The 13,413-nt window shown below is 53.7% G+C and overlaps 1 protein-coding gene and 1 long non-coding RNA gene across 2 annotated transcripts; one reads left to right on the top strand and one right to left on the bottom strand.

The window, feature by feature from the left end:
- Nucleotides 1–4,441: 4,441 nt before the first annotated feature.
- On the bottom strand, nt 4,442–8,333 carry IRX3 (iroquois homeobox 3). The gene is made up of 4 exons (XM_027878997.1): nt 7,719–8,333; nt 6,114–7,221; nt 5,526–5,592; nt 4,442–4,823 (listed from the first exon to the last, which is right to left on the bottom strand). Exons 1-4 carry the CDS (start codon nt 7,938–7,940, stop codon nt 4,769–4,771), a joined length of 1,452 nt encoding a protein of 483 aa, XP_027734798.1. The 5' UTR covers nt 7,941–8,333; the 3' UTR covers nt 4,442–4,768.
- Nucleotides 5,712–13,038, top strand: LOC114055164. Its single transcript, XR_003570670.1, has 3 exons — nt 5,712–5,841; nt 12,149–12,261; nt 12,851–13,038. It is a non-coding gene; the product is annotated as an uncharacterized LOC114055164 (long non-coding RNA).
- Nucleotides 13,039–13,413: the final 375 nt, after the last annotated feature.

The following is a 13,413-nucleotide window of genomic DNA, read 5'->3' as shown; positions in this document are numbered from 1 at the left end:
TTTATCTGAAGTAATGTACAGAATCTAGAGTTACCTTAAGGTGCAGTTTGATTATTTTTTTTGTCAGAAACCAGCTAGATGAGAGCTCATCTCCCAGCAATAATCATATTGACTCTCAAATTGAAAGAGTTTCCAGCTTTTAAGGTGTAAAGTACCTTCAAATAAATATCAGCAGTTTCCAAGTGCCATGCCTTAAACAGGAACAAAGCCTAATAGAATAGACTGTAATAAAAGTGCTATTTCCAGCATGTGTGTATGTGGCTGCTCTATGCTGAAAATGTCCTTTAGCACTTTTTAACCATATTCTCTAGTGTGTCAGCAAAGAGACTCCATCAGAGTATTTAACATTGCTGGGAGCAAAGGAATAAAGTGGAGTCACTGTTGATTATTACTCATTAGCCACAAGGACATCCACTTAACATGTGAATAAATGAATGACACCATGTCCTAATGGAAATGGCCTCAGTGTACCTTTAAGCAAAATGTTGTTTAATATCTTCTATTTGCTGAATAGTAAAGAGGCCTGTTGGACATGCACAGCTAGCAAGCGGCCATTGTTGCTTTGTTCCAATTTCAGCATTTAATAAAAAAAGATGTTGTCTTGACTGCAGCAAAGCTGGGCCTTGAAACCCTGGGTGGCAGCACAGGCTTGCCCTCATTCTGCAAATTCAGAATTTCACTGGCATCCTAAAGGGTTAATGCCCATAAAGCAAATGAAGCCTTAGAAGGTACATGTTCTTCATTATTCTGCTTTACATTCAAACATATAAAACAAAGAACATCTGATATCTTTATTGGTTTTCTTAGATAAAACGCAAGCAAGCTATAAGCCTTAATTTTCTTATTACCATTTGTTAACAAGGAAGATAACACTCTCAAAAGTACTTGATTAGGGCTCCCTTTGATTTGTATCTTGTTATGATTACCAGGGCATATATTTTTTGTATTATTACTTTAGTACACTGATAGTTCTGATCAAAGTGATACAAATACGTATTTTAAAAGTGTAAATATTAACCATACAGGTAAACCACGTAATCTGAACAGCATCTTGAATGCTGCCATGCTGAAGCAGACATTAGGAAAACAGTCACAGCTGAGATATATGCTCCTATCTGGAAAGCTGGTATACCAGCCTGGAGGAGCCCTTTTGCTCCCAAACCCTTGCAGCAGCAACTTAGATAGTTCACAACTTCTTTTTTTGTTTCCTTTTTCTTTTTTTTTTTTTTTTTTTGGACAGTATAGCTACTGAGAACAGCTGCGGAGATGGTATTGAAGCTATTTGGTATACCACATATGTAAATACACATGATCAGAATCCAAACAGCACACATCTGTTCTTACAGGAATAAACCAGCTTTAACTATCTAAGAAAAATAACAGCAAGTGCATCAGCTAACATGGAAGATTTGGAAGGGTATTTTAATGAATGGTCTGATGCCTGATTGTGAAAATTGTGCTGGATCTTTTCATTACTCTTGTGATTTTGTCTGCTAACAGCCAGCTGCACTGGAGGCAGCTCGCTGCTGTTTCCCAGCTCACAGGGCTTTCTCCTGTCTTATCCCGCGCCGTGATGGGCACTTTGGCTGTGGTGAATGGGGAGCCTGACACGGCCCGCTACGCCCGGCCGGCCGCTCCCACCAGAACTGGGTCTGACAAGTTGGAAGTCTCTTTCTCCTGCCTCTCCTGCCTCCTCCTCCTCCTCGCCAACGCTTCCTCGGGCCGGCCCCGTGCAGACAGGGAGCGAGCGGGAGATGATTACATCAATCAGTGTCAGGTCTGGGAGCTGTGATTTATGAATATGCATAATGAGCTCTCACCTTTGAGAAGGACTAGCTAGGGAGATAATTGATTAGACAGGAAAAGAGCAGCCAACAGAGAGGGAGAGGGAGGCCTCTCTGCGCCGTCTCGGGCAGGCCTGGCTGGGGCTCCAGCGAGGCTGTCAAGCTGAGAGAGGGATTTCTGAAAAAAAAAATATGCGTAGGATTTTTAATGTTTTGTTGAAACACGCATAACAAAATGTTTCCTCACAAAATTAATGGGAATTTTCTCCACATTAGGGTAGGCAGCCAGGCAGGCACAAAGGCTGCTTTGCCCCTGCGGGGAAACCAAGTTCTCACTTCCAGAAGCCAAAGGGGCGGATTTCCCATGGCAGCCACGCTGCTGCTGAAGGAGCATCCCCACGGTCAGAGTGAAGGGAGAGGGCTCTGCAGGGACAGGGAGCTAAGGGGCTCTGTGTAAAGGCAAAGGAGCCTTTAATGGAGGTAAAAAGCTGGGGATGCAATTGTTTTCCCATCATGGTCTCATTATTTTCTTCTATCCCCTTTAAGCATCTGTCTGGCCACTGTGTGAAAGTTTCTATGGAAAACTCACCAGGATGCCCAGAGGAAGGGGATGTGGAAATTTGCCTCTAGCTTTTTCTCCCCCTACCCCTCCCATTTTAGATGCCATTAATCTTTTTTTTTTTTCTTTTTTTTTCTCATCAAGAATTGGCTAAGGAAAAAGCGTAATACAAAGTGCAGTGAGACTGGGTAAAATTTACATGAGAAACGATCCGTTTTCTAACTCCCCACCCACAGAGATTCCCCCATTTCAGGAGTCTGTCGGAGGAAAAGAGTGGGAACAGTTCCTGGTGGGAAGACAGAGCTGCACGGGGCTGCAAAGAGGCAAATGCTGTTTCTAGAGAGAGCTGTGGCCAGAAAGGACATATGGGGAAAGGAAGGGGACATGGGACGAGGGGGTGGAAAGCAGAGATCACAACACTGCTGCAAACTCTGCAGGTCCCTTCCCCGGCCTCCTTTGCTCCCAGCTATTGCTACCAAAAGCCAGGGAAGTGGGCACTGGGCAAGGAGGGGGTCCCCATCATAATGCCAGCCAGGAAGAATATTAATTGTGAAACATTAAAACATTACATAAAATGTGTGTATATACACACACATATATAGTGTAAACATATATATATAAATCTTATCACTTACAAACGCCTAGGATTTAAAATGTAGTTTATCGGCCTAGTGCAACCCGATCCTATAAATAATACATTCCTATCACTATGACCTCAAAATGTCAATACCACACAGCCCTGCGCATTTGCATATCTTGTACTGTCTAAACTTGAAGCATGTCAGCTATGTGCTTCTGTTTGTACTTTAACTTCATTTTAACTCCTGCTTCCTGGGCTCCGAGCACCCTCCCCCCTCTGCAGGGTCTGTCACCAAAACGAGAAAAGGACCAGCTATGTAATCACCACCACTGTAATTATGCCGTTTCCAGGACTGGAAGGAGAGTACAGGTAGGGGACACATCCCCCCCCAACCTTCCTCGGCAGAGAAGGAAGAGCCTGGGAACAAAAGCAGGAGGGAACCGACCAGTGAGCTCTACCTGCCCGAGTTGCCCCCTCAGCCGGGGGCATGATCACGGCCATCCACGGGCACCGGCTGCTGATGGTACATGGGGAAGGGAGAGGGCAACAGGCCTTGCCCTCCCACCAACACTCCCCTTGGGATGGATTTCTAGCGAGAGAGGACCTCTCGCGGATCGGGCCGATTTCCAGCACTTCGCCGAGGAAACGAAGCTACAAGTTTTGGAAGAGGCGGCTCGGCTCCGAGCACAGCGGGCGCGGCAGCTCCCGGGGCGATGCGGGCGGAGGCGCAGCCGATCCCTCCCGGCCCCGGGGGGCGGCGGGGCGCGCAGCCCGTCCGTCCGGAGAGGAGCCGTGCTCCTCGACGGGGTGCGCCCGCCGCCCCGCCTCACTAGCCGGTGCCCCTAATCCTGGCCGGTACCTCTCACCCAAATGCCAGCTCCCGGGAGCGGGGGAATGCCCCGGCCCCGCCGCCCTGGGGCAGCCCCAGGCCCGCTCCCCGCTTAGCAGCACAGACTACCCATGGGGAGCACCGCAAAAGTGACCCCTGGGATGCGCTAAAGCAGGAGGAAGGTGGGGAGGGGTGGGGGCAGAAATAACCCAGCTGCGCTGCCGACTCGTGGCAGCACCACCGCCCCCCGAAGCTTCCTTCCAATTAACCACCCCAGCCCCGCTCCGCGAGGGCGCCGTGGGAAGGGTCAATATCGGCACCCCTCATACTGCCCTTGGGGTCCAGGGATCATCAGCCCGCTGCCCCCCCCCCCCGGGGCTCCCCCCGGCGCCATCTCCCGCTTCCCTGGGACGGGGCGCTGCCCCCGCACCCGCCCGCGGAGCCGCGCACGCCCCGCCACCGCCTGCAGGGGGCGCTGCGGCTCCAGCGATCGGCGCGGCCGCCGCAGGAAGGGCCCGGCCCGGCCCGGGCACCGCGGACACCGCTCCGCCCGAGGATGAACCGCGCCCGGATGCCGCGGGAGAACAGTGACCGGCGCGGGGAAGGTGGGAGGAGGAGGGGGGCAAGGGGGGGTGGGGGAGGCGGGACTCGAGGAGGAAAACAACTCCAGAGGCGGGGGAAACGATAAGTGTAGTCAAAGTGGCAACAGTTTATTTATTAGCCAAAAATATATACTTTCTTGTACAATTTGGTTCACACGTATGTACATTTTTTTTACGGTATGTACAAAAAAAAAAAAAAAACAACCAAACAACAACAACAAAACAAACAAAAAAAAAAGGAAACACCTAATTCTCACTGGACTTCCGAAAAAACCTCACGACTCAGCTAACCCAGGTGATAGTACAGAAGCGGGTATTTTTTTTTCCTTTTTAGATTTAATATACGGACATGCTTACAAGTTGTAACTATACAGAGATTTTTTTACAGTCATTACAACAACAATAAAAAATTAACTATGATGATGAGAGCGCCGATAGAACCATAGCGGCGTCAAGTTGGTTCTGGGGCCTGGAAAAAAAATGACACAGAAAAAAAAAATTTAATAGGATTTCTAGTCAGCTTGGGCTTTCATAATATTTTTAACTGCAGGTAGCTCTGGTTTTGTTGTTGTTATTTTTTTAAATAGATCTATAAATATAAAAAGTTTTCAGAGTGACTTATGTTGAATGTATTTAGCCACGAAAACACCGCGGGCCCGATCCCCGTGGTTTCAATCAGTCAATCAAAAGAGTAATTGGTTTCTCATTGAAATTGACTGATTGCTATGCCAAAGTCGGCAAGGCTCAGCCTCTTCAGCTCTCATACGTTGGGTGGGGGTTTTTAGTTCTGATTAATTTTTTTTTTTAACTTAAATTTACTGTTTTCTGCTGCCGCGATGTCTCTCCCCACGGCCAAGCGACAGCTGCGGGTGGCGATCCGCTCTGTGGGGGGCTCGAGGATGCGCTCCCGGCCAGGGGCGACCCGCACCCGGGCACCGCAGCAGCGCGGCCCCGCTGCCCCCGAGCGCGGCTCGGCCTGCCCGCGGGAATCGCTCCCGAGGGCCAGAACGGAGAACAGCAAAGAAAATATATAATCAGAATAACCCACCACGCACGCAGAGGAAGAACAAGAAACCGCCCTGGAAAGGGAACTAAAGAAGCGGAGAAAATAAGCTAACCATTTACAACTGCCTCCATACATCCCGAGGAGACGGAGGGAGCCATCTCTTACCGCCTCTGCACTGGCTGGAAAGCTGTCTTTAGTAACTTTTTCTCTACTTCCAAGGCACTAGATCGATCTAAAAAGAGAAGGGAAAAAAAAAAAAAAGTGTTCCTTTATAGCCCCCATTTTATTCCTCCCATCCCTGAATAAGCCTTGAGATTCAAGATCTTTTCTCAGCGAGTTGCAAGTACAACACGACTGCTCTGCTGCAGGGGTAACCGTCAGAGAAAACACACCGACCCTCGAGCGAGCCTGACCTGGCGGCCGGGTCCTTCCCGCAAAAGCAACGACAACAGCAACAAAAAATTATCTCCGTTGGAGGAAGGTAATTCTCGGGGATCGAGGCTACACTGGCCAGGAGACGCCCGCCTCCGCCCCCGAGGCCCCCGCGGCCGCCCGCCCGTCGCCACCTGCGCCCCGACGGCTGCCCCACGCCGGGCAGGGCCGGGGACACCGTGCGAACCACTCGGGGCCGGCGCCCCCCGCCGCGGCCCCAGGCACACGGCCCCGCGGGGCCTCCCGCACCGCTCCGCGCCGCCGAGCCCCCCGCGGTGGCGGCCGGCCCGTCCCGTCCCCGCCGCGTCCCTCAGCGGTCACCTGCTCCGACGGGCTCCGCGCTCTGCGCCTGGTCCGCGGGCCGCGGGAAGGCGGCGGCGGGGGGCGCGGCGGAGGCGGCCCCCAGCCCCAGCAGGTGGGGAGTGTTCAGTAAGGCCAACGGGTGCGGGGGGTGGTGGTGGTGGTGGGCCGGAAAGGCGCGGTTGGTCCAGTTGGGGAACTTGCCCAGGGGGCAGGAGGAGACGAGTCTGTGGGGCGGCGGGGTGGGCAGCGGCAGCGGCTGAGGGGCGGCCGCCGGCGGAGAGCCGCCACCAGGAGACTTCCGGGGGTTGTCAGGGCTGGTAGCCGTCTCGGCCAGCGACCAGATCTTTGGCTTCGGCAGGGCGCCGGCCAAAGCGCCGTCCGTCGGGGAGGAGGTAGCGGAGGAGGAGGCAGAGGAGGGGGGCGAGAGGTGGGGCGGCGGCGGCGGGAGAGGCGGCTTGAGGGGCTCCGGACCGACGGGTGCGGCGGTGGTGGGCAGCTCGCACTTGTGGTGGTGGTGATGGTGGTGATGGTGGTGCAGGTGGTGGTGGCGGAGGTGGTGCGGCTCCCCCTCAGCGGCCTTGCCGTAGCGCTCCTCGGAGCCGGGCAGGTCCTCGAAGCCCTCGGATCCTTCCGAGTCCGTCTTGGAGTCAGAGTGCAAGAGGTCGGCGTCCTGCAGATCGTCCTCGAGCTCGTCCTTGTTGCTCTCGATGTTCTCGGTGTCGATGTTCTCCAGGTCGATCTCCTCCTCGTCCTCCCTCTTGTCCTCTTCCCCCTCGTGGTCGCTGCCGTAGGAGTTGCCCTCCTCGTCCGTCCTGCTGCGGGGGGCCCAGGTCATTTTGTTCTCCTTCTTGAGCCGCCGCCGCGCGTTGGCGAACCAGGTGGAGACCTGGGTGAGGGTCATTTTGGTGATGATGGCCAGCATGATCTTCTCGCCCTTGGTGGGGTAGGGATTTTTCCGGTGCTCGTTGAGCCAGGCCTTGAGGGTGCTGGTGCTCTCGCGGGTGGCGTTCTTGGGCCGCGACGGGTCCCCGAACTGGTACTGCCCGTAGGGGTAGAAGGCGGGGTGGTGGGGGGGAAAGGCGGCGTGCTGCACCCCCGGGCTCTCCTTCAGCTCGTACTGGGCGCCCTGCAGCGAGAGGGAAGGGGCGGCCCGGCTGAGACGGCGCTCCGGGCCCGGGGCCGCTCCGTCCTGCCGCCGTTACCGGGAGCAGCGCCCGGCGGCACCGGCGCGGCGGCCGGGCCGCGCTGCCTCCCCCACCGCCGAGCGCCTCGGCCCCGATCCCGGGCACGCTCCGGCCCTGGGACCCCGGCACCCCGGCCGAGCAGCCGGTGCCCGGGGGTGCCCCGGGGGCAGGACCGGGTCCCCAGGTGCGAATGCGCGGCGGGGCCGGCGGCGGCCGGGGCTGGTCCCCGCGGCCGTCAAACCCCGGGCGAAGAGGAGGGAAGCCGCGGGGCCACCGTTCCAGCCCTGCCCCTCTCTGGCGGCTTCGGGGCCAAGGCGGCGATAGCGCCCGTCTCTCCCCTGACAGCCCTCCCGGCGTCTCCCCCGGCGTTTCCCGGGCCGGTCCCCAGCGCGAACCGAGCGCCCCGGGGGGCGGACTGCGAGCCCCGGGGGCCTCTTACCAGTTGGGGGAAGATGGGCAGCTCTGCGGCGTAGGGCAGGAAGGCTCCGTAGCCCTGGGCGGCGGCGGCGGCCGCGTAGGGCGCGCCGTACATGGAGGAGAGCACGTTGGAGAGGGTCCCAGACGGGGCCAGCTCGGCGCCACCGCGGGAGCTGCCGCTCCCCGGGCGCTCCGCCGGGTAAAGCGGCCTGATGTACTGGTAGCCCAGCTGGGGGAAAGACATGGTGGGGGAGCGGGGTAGGGGAGGGGGGAGGAGGAGGAGGGGGGGGGAGACGAGAGGAAGAAGGGAGAGAAAGGGGAGAAAGTAGCAGGGCCGGGAGCGGAGGAGGGAGCCGAGTCGTTCGCCCTCGCCAGCCGCCCGCACTTTCAGCGCCTCCCGCGAACTCCGGCGGACATGGGGAGGGGGGAGCCAGGGGTGCGCGGAGGCCGCGGTCTCCCTCCTGTCCTCTGCCGCCGCGGTAAACGATCCGATCGCTTCTTTCTTCTCTCACTTTTCCTATTGATCTGAGTGGACCCAGGTCAGGTCCTAACAGATTGCCTGAGATTATTGGGACTCTGGGCTCTGATTGACATTTCTAGTCTCTCACAAGCCCCTCCTATTTCTTTTAAGTCTCTCTCTCCCTCTGCCTCCCTCTCTCTCTCATGCCCAGAGCTCGCTCTCTCCGGGTTTGTCACTAGCTGCTTTCCCCCCCCACCTCTTTTTTTTTTTTTTTTCCTAAATCTGTTTACTGACGTAGCGATCTTTTATTTGAGTTGCTTTCAAATCTCGTTTTAGCGATCGCCAATCAGTTGTGTGTTTTACAAAGGTTTAACCCTGCCTCATGGTATTCTAATTATATAGATATAGATTTAGATATAATTTCTCTCTTAGACCCCACTCCCTCGGAGCATGGGAAGCCGGGGTGTCATTTGTGAGCGGCACACGAGAGGGACAGAGAAAAGTTGTGACATTTAAAAATAAAGGCTTACACCACCACCCTGCCCCAGTCCCCCTTTTCAGATTTTCAAATTTACAGCCTTTCCTTGCCCAGATTAATTTTGCTTTCTCTATTAAGATATTCCCTCCTTCCCTTCCCCCTCTCCGGCCCTGGCGAGGGTTACATCTCCTAATATAGATTTAAAAGTCCATTGGATTTTTTTTTTTTTTACTTTGCATTTTCAGAACTACCTTGAAAAATTTCCTAACGTACTGGATCTTTAAGGAGTCCTCTACGTTTTGTCTGGGCTAACAGTGCGCAGATACAGTGGAAAAGCTAAGTTAATTTTCCTCCTAATAAGGGACTTCAAAGAGTTGTAGGTCACAATTTTACATCAAAGGCAGAAAAGAAGGCAAATTAAAATCTTAACAAAGGAGAGACGGGAGCAGCCCTCTGGGCCATTAGTAAATAAGTGGTGTGAAAAAAGGGACAATGACAGGCACTGGAATTAAACTCATTAACACCTTTTTGTCTTGGTGCGAAATCTCTAATTAGGAAATTTATGATCATTTTGCTTATTCCCTCTGTTCTGAATCACTACAAGGCTAAGAAGGAAGTACCTGGTACGTGCAACATTTGCAAAGGGAGCAGTGGCACGGGTTTGCAAGGAGCTATTGGGAAGGAGTCAAGATACGGTTTAATTACAGAATAGGGTTTGAGCTTTTTTTATGATCCACACATTTTAAATTACAGCTTGGGGTTTTTTTTGTTGTTGTTGTTGTAGTGGCCCCCCCATCCCCCTTTCTTTCTCTGAAACCAGCGTGTGAGTTGCAGTTTAGTCTTTTAAGAGTAGTTAAAATACAGTTCAATCACAGCTCGTCTTTGGCAAGAGCCGGTGTGCCCTGCTCCGCTGCTGCGGGCAGAGGAAGAGCCTGGGCTGGAACCTAAAAAGTTCGCACAACCTGTGGGGAAAAGGGACCTGAACCTGCCACCGTAATCTACTTTTCAAAATACTCGGTGTTTAAATAAAACAAAAAGTTTGAAAGGTCTTTTGAGGAGCTGAGGCTGAAGGAGAGCCGTTTAACTGTATTCCCCTCTCTTCCTAAATACTCTCTGGATTTATTGCCTTTAAAATATGATTTAGGTACAATATAACCACTGTGCCCACAGTATGGATTTTTATAACTACATTTCTTTAAAAATGAAATTCATGTCAGATTATGCAGTTAAAGGAATCGACCTTGATAGCTTGCTATAATAAAACTGTATCAGCTTGTAATAAATGCGGATTATAGCAAAGCAAGCTCCAGAATTAAAATTCCCTGAATCAATATATGAAAATCTGTAGGAAACATCTCTAATCGTATTAAGTTCATCTTTATAGCATTTCCTATCTGCTAATCTAGTGCAAAAACAACTCTGGGTTGGAGGAATTTATTTTCTTCTATTCAACTTTGGTGCTTTTGATAGTACAATGCAAGAGCGATAATATTAAATTCAGTAGTAAGTTTATTTCTTTTTAATTGAAAAGGAAAACAGGCAGCAAACGCCACGTCCTGATGTGCTTTAAACTTTTCTGTAGGCAGCACTCGCTGGTGTGGAGCGATGTCGAGGGGGTCGGCAGAGTTTGGGTGCAGACAGCAACTTTTAAAAATATGTGCCTCGGAGAGAAAAGGGACGAATAAGAAAAATGGGATAAATAGGTGGCCGTTTGATGCAGTTGTGCTCGCCACGCTGATGTGACAGTCGGGCTGTGACCCCCACGCGCGGGCACGGGGGCACACGCATGTCCCACAAAACCGGACCCGTCCTTCTGTGGCTGGACAGACGTCTGGCAAGGAGTGTCAAAGCTGGCGGGATTATTTTCTGAGTTTTAATCAACAGCACAATCAATACGAGTTCGTTCCCGCGGGAGCCGCCGGCAGTGGCGGGCGGTGTTGGGGTGGGGGCGACCGGGGGCTACCACGGCTAAGTGGCCGTGGGCAGCCGAGAGGGAGACACGGGAGCAGAGAAATTTATGGGTGCGAATGGATCCAGGTCAGGGTGAGGGTGAGGGATGGTTTATTAATGGGCAAGAACCTGAGAGGAAGAGTAGCCGTACCGGGAGGAGAAATCTGTAGGGATGCCGTTCTTGGCTGGGGGGGAGGGAAAAGGGAGCGGAGAAGGCAGCAAACGGTGGGGAAGGGCGGCAAGAAAGGAGGCGTCTTCCCGGGGGTGTGGGAGCGATGCCCACGGCGAGAAGCGCAGCATGCCTCCGGCGACTGGAGGGCTACTGCGGGACGGGGCAAGCGCGGGACTGGGGACGGCCAGTGCCGGGCGAGCAGAGGAGCTTGGCAGGGCAGGGCGAGCGGGAGGCGGCGACGGGAGCCGAGTGGGGAGCGGAGCGAAGCCCGTTCCCCGCTGACGAGGAAATAGCAGGGGAAGAGCGAAGCCGAGCGGGAGACACTTTGCCTGGCTGGAGCCGAAGGGAGACGAGAAGGGGAGGCTGGAGCCGGCCCGTCCTGCGGGGCGACGAGGGAGCGGGGTCCGACGGCCGCCGCCCCCGGGGAGCCGCGGCGGCAGAGCACTCCTCGGCCGGCCGGACACGTGTCTCCTGGCCGGGACCTGTCAGAGCAGGGAGAGCGGCTCCTGATTTATCACCCGAAACACACACACACCCCCGCCCGCCCTCCCCCCGGCCTCGCCTCCCGCCTCTCCCGGCGGCTCTCTGCGTCGCCGAGCTAAAATCAAACCTCCCTCCGGCTTCCGCGGGGCTTCCCCGAGTCTGCTGCCGGCTCCGGGGCTGAAGGACCGGGCACCCTTCTTGGGCGGCATCGTGCCCGCCCCGATGCCCCCGAAACCCTTATCTCTGTTCCTGTCTCTCGCGCCCCTCTCCGTCAGGTCACGGGCGACCTCGGGGACCTCAGTGGCCCCGGCCCCGGGGCGTATCTTCGCCGCATGTGCCCGTCTGAGGAGCCGGAGGCTGCGTGCCGAAAGTTGCGGGAGAGCTGTGGGCAGGGCTGCGGGTTCAGGCAGACTCCCGCGGGTGCCGGGGTGCGGGCAGGGTGGGAGCTGCGGCGTGCCGCAGCACACGCGGGGACGGGGCGCAGCCACCGGGGGAAGGGGGGTAAACAAACAAGCGGGATTAGGAGAAAGGCTGCAGTAAAACAAGAGTTAAAAAATAGAGGGAAAGATCAAAGCGCTGGGTAAAAGACTCTTCAAATTACACGTTTGAAGCTTTTCCATAATTCCAAGGCGACAGATAGATAACAAGCTGCACATTCCTTATCACATATGGAATCAATCTGAAAGGAGTCTCTTGATCAGAATCTGTTAATTGCAGTGACATATGATTTGGAAAGAAAACACAATTAATGACCCTTCATGTTAAGACTTTGGGACGAGGCCACTGACAATCTCTGCAGTCAACGTCAACTTCATTATTATTGGTAGTAGTAGTACTAGTAGTAGTAAACTATTAAAGGGAGACACTCTTAGAGCCTCGGTGAGTGTTTTGTCTCCATTCCCGTTGCAGGTTTCTTCAGAAGGGGGAGGAGAAGAGAAGGGGACGAGTGCGTGTGCGCCTTTCCTTCAAGGTTGGGGAGCTTAAATGATTTAGTACCTCGTCTGTAAATCTAATGACCTAAGGTGAGAAAAAATACTTCATCTTTTATTATTACCATTTGTGGTGAGCGTTACCAGGAAACAGCAGAACCCTTTTGAAATGGTAAATATATGTATCCATTTAAAACCCATTATTGCTGAGATTTTCCCAAAGAGAAATAAAGCAAATCTGCCCAATCCCATTTTCTAGCGCCCTCTGTCCACGGCTCCCCTTGGCTCGGCTGCCCCTTGCCGGCTGCTGGGACCGCCGAGCCTCTTCGGTGCCTTCCTGGGGTGCTCTGGGTGCTGAGGGCACAGGGGGGTGGGTCGGGGGCTGCAGCAGCAGTGTATGCTCCGCGGCTGTTAATGCGCCACGCGTTCTGTGATGTTAGGAAAGGAGGTAGCAACATTTTTAAAAGCTTTACTCTGTCATTAAAAGGTATTGGCTTTGTTTTAGAAGGGAGAGGTTCATTTGAAGGTTAGAAAGCATACACTTTAATAGGATCGAAGTGAAATTAGTTAATAAGAAAATGCTGGCCAGAAGCTCTCCGGGCTTTTAAGTGCTCTTCAGGCCATTTAGGGAAATTGAATAAGAACAGACTCTGTTACCTGCAGCCACAACTATTATCTCCAGTTCTGCACAGAGGCGAGAAGGGAAAAATAGTGCCTGAGAGACCTGAAGTCCCGTACACCTCCTGCCAGCTTGTTTCCTCGAGAAATAATGCCCCCTTTCTGCTCGCAGGCGTGTTCCCCTGCTTCGGCTTGTAAGTAGCCCAGGCTACAGTGTGTACCACAAGGGGGTAAGCAAAGGTAAGGGGCCATCAGCAGATGCCGAAGGCTGCGGGGGCAGCTCTGTGCACAGCCTGGTTACGGCCGGGGCAAAGCTGGCCTCTTGGTGTTTTTTCTTCCCTTTCATTTCTCTGAGGGTTTTTTGTTGGTGTCCGTCCTCCCCCCCCCCCCCCCCCCCCCCCACCATTGTGGTGCTTTGCTGAATTGCGTTCGGACCGTTGCCAGTAGGTCAGCATATTGTGTTACCCAACTTCCGATCTGCTCGCTTTCTCCCTGCCTTTAAACTTTATAGTTTTTAGAGGTGTTAATAAAACCTTTCCTTTGGTAAATCATTCATTAGAAACCCCACAGAAACCTGGAAAGACTTCAGATTGAAAAAAGCAGCTCTCAGGAATGAGGGGTTGGGAG

This window comes from Empidonax traillii, unplaced genomic scaffold (assembly GCF_003031625.1).
Source record: "Empidonax traillii isolate 1590-97213 ecotype Southwest subspecies unplaced genomic scaffold, ASM303162v1 scaffold49:size1601597, whole genome shotgun sequence".
NCBI lineage: Eukaryota > Metazoa > Chordata > Aves > Passeriformes > Tyrannidae > Empidonax > Empidonax traillii.
This window is presented reverse-complemented; position numbering and strand designations above follow the sequence as displayed.

Excerpts from the sequence above, each read along its gene's own strand:
- IRX3 (XM_027878997.1), bottom strand. The coding sequence starts at position 7,940 with ATGTCTTTCCCCCAGCTGGGCTACCAGTACATCAGGCCGCTTTACCCG. Across the intron at positions 7,222-7,718 it reads TGCCCATCTTCCCCCAACTG|GGCGCCCAGTACGAGCTGAA; the intron begins GTAAGAGGCCCC and ends CTCTCGCTGCAG. Across the intron at positions 5,593-6,113 it reads CGCGGAGCCCGTCGGAGCAG|ATCGATCTAGTGCCTTGGAA; the intron begins GTGACCGCTGAG and ends TTCTCTTTTTAG.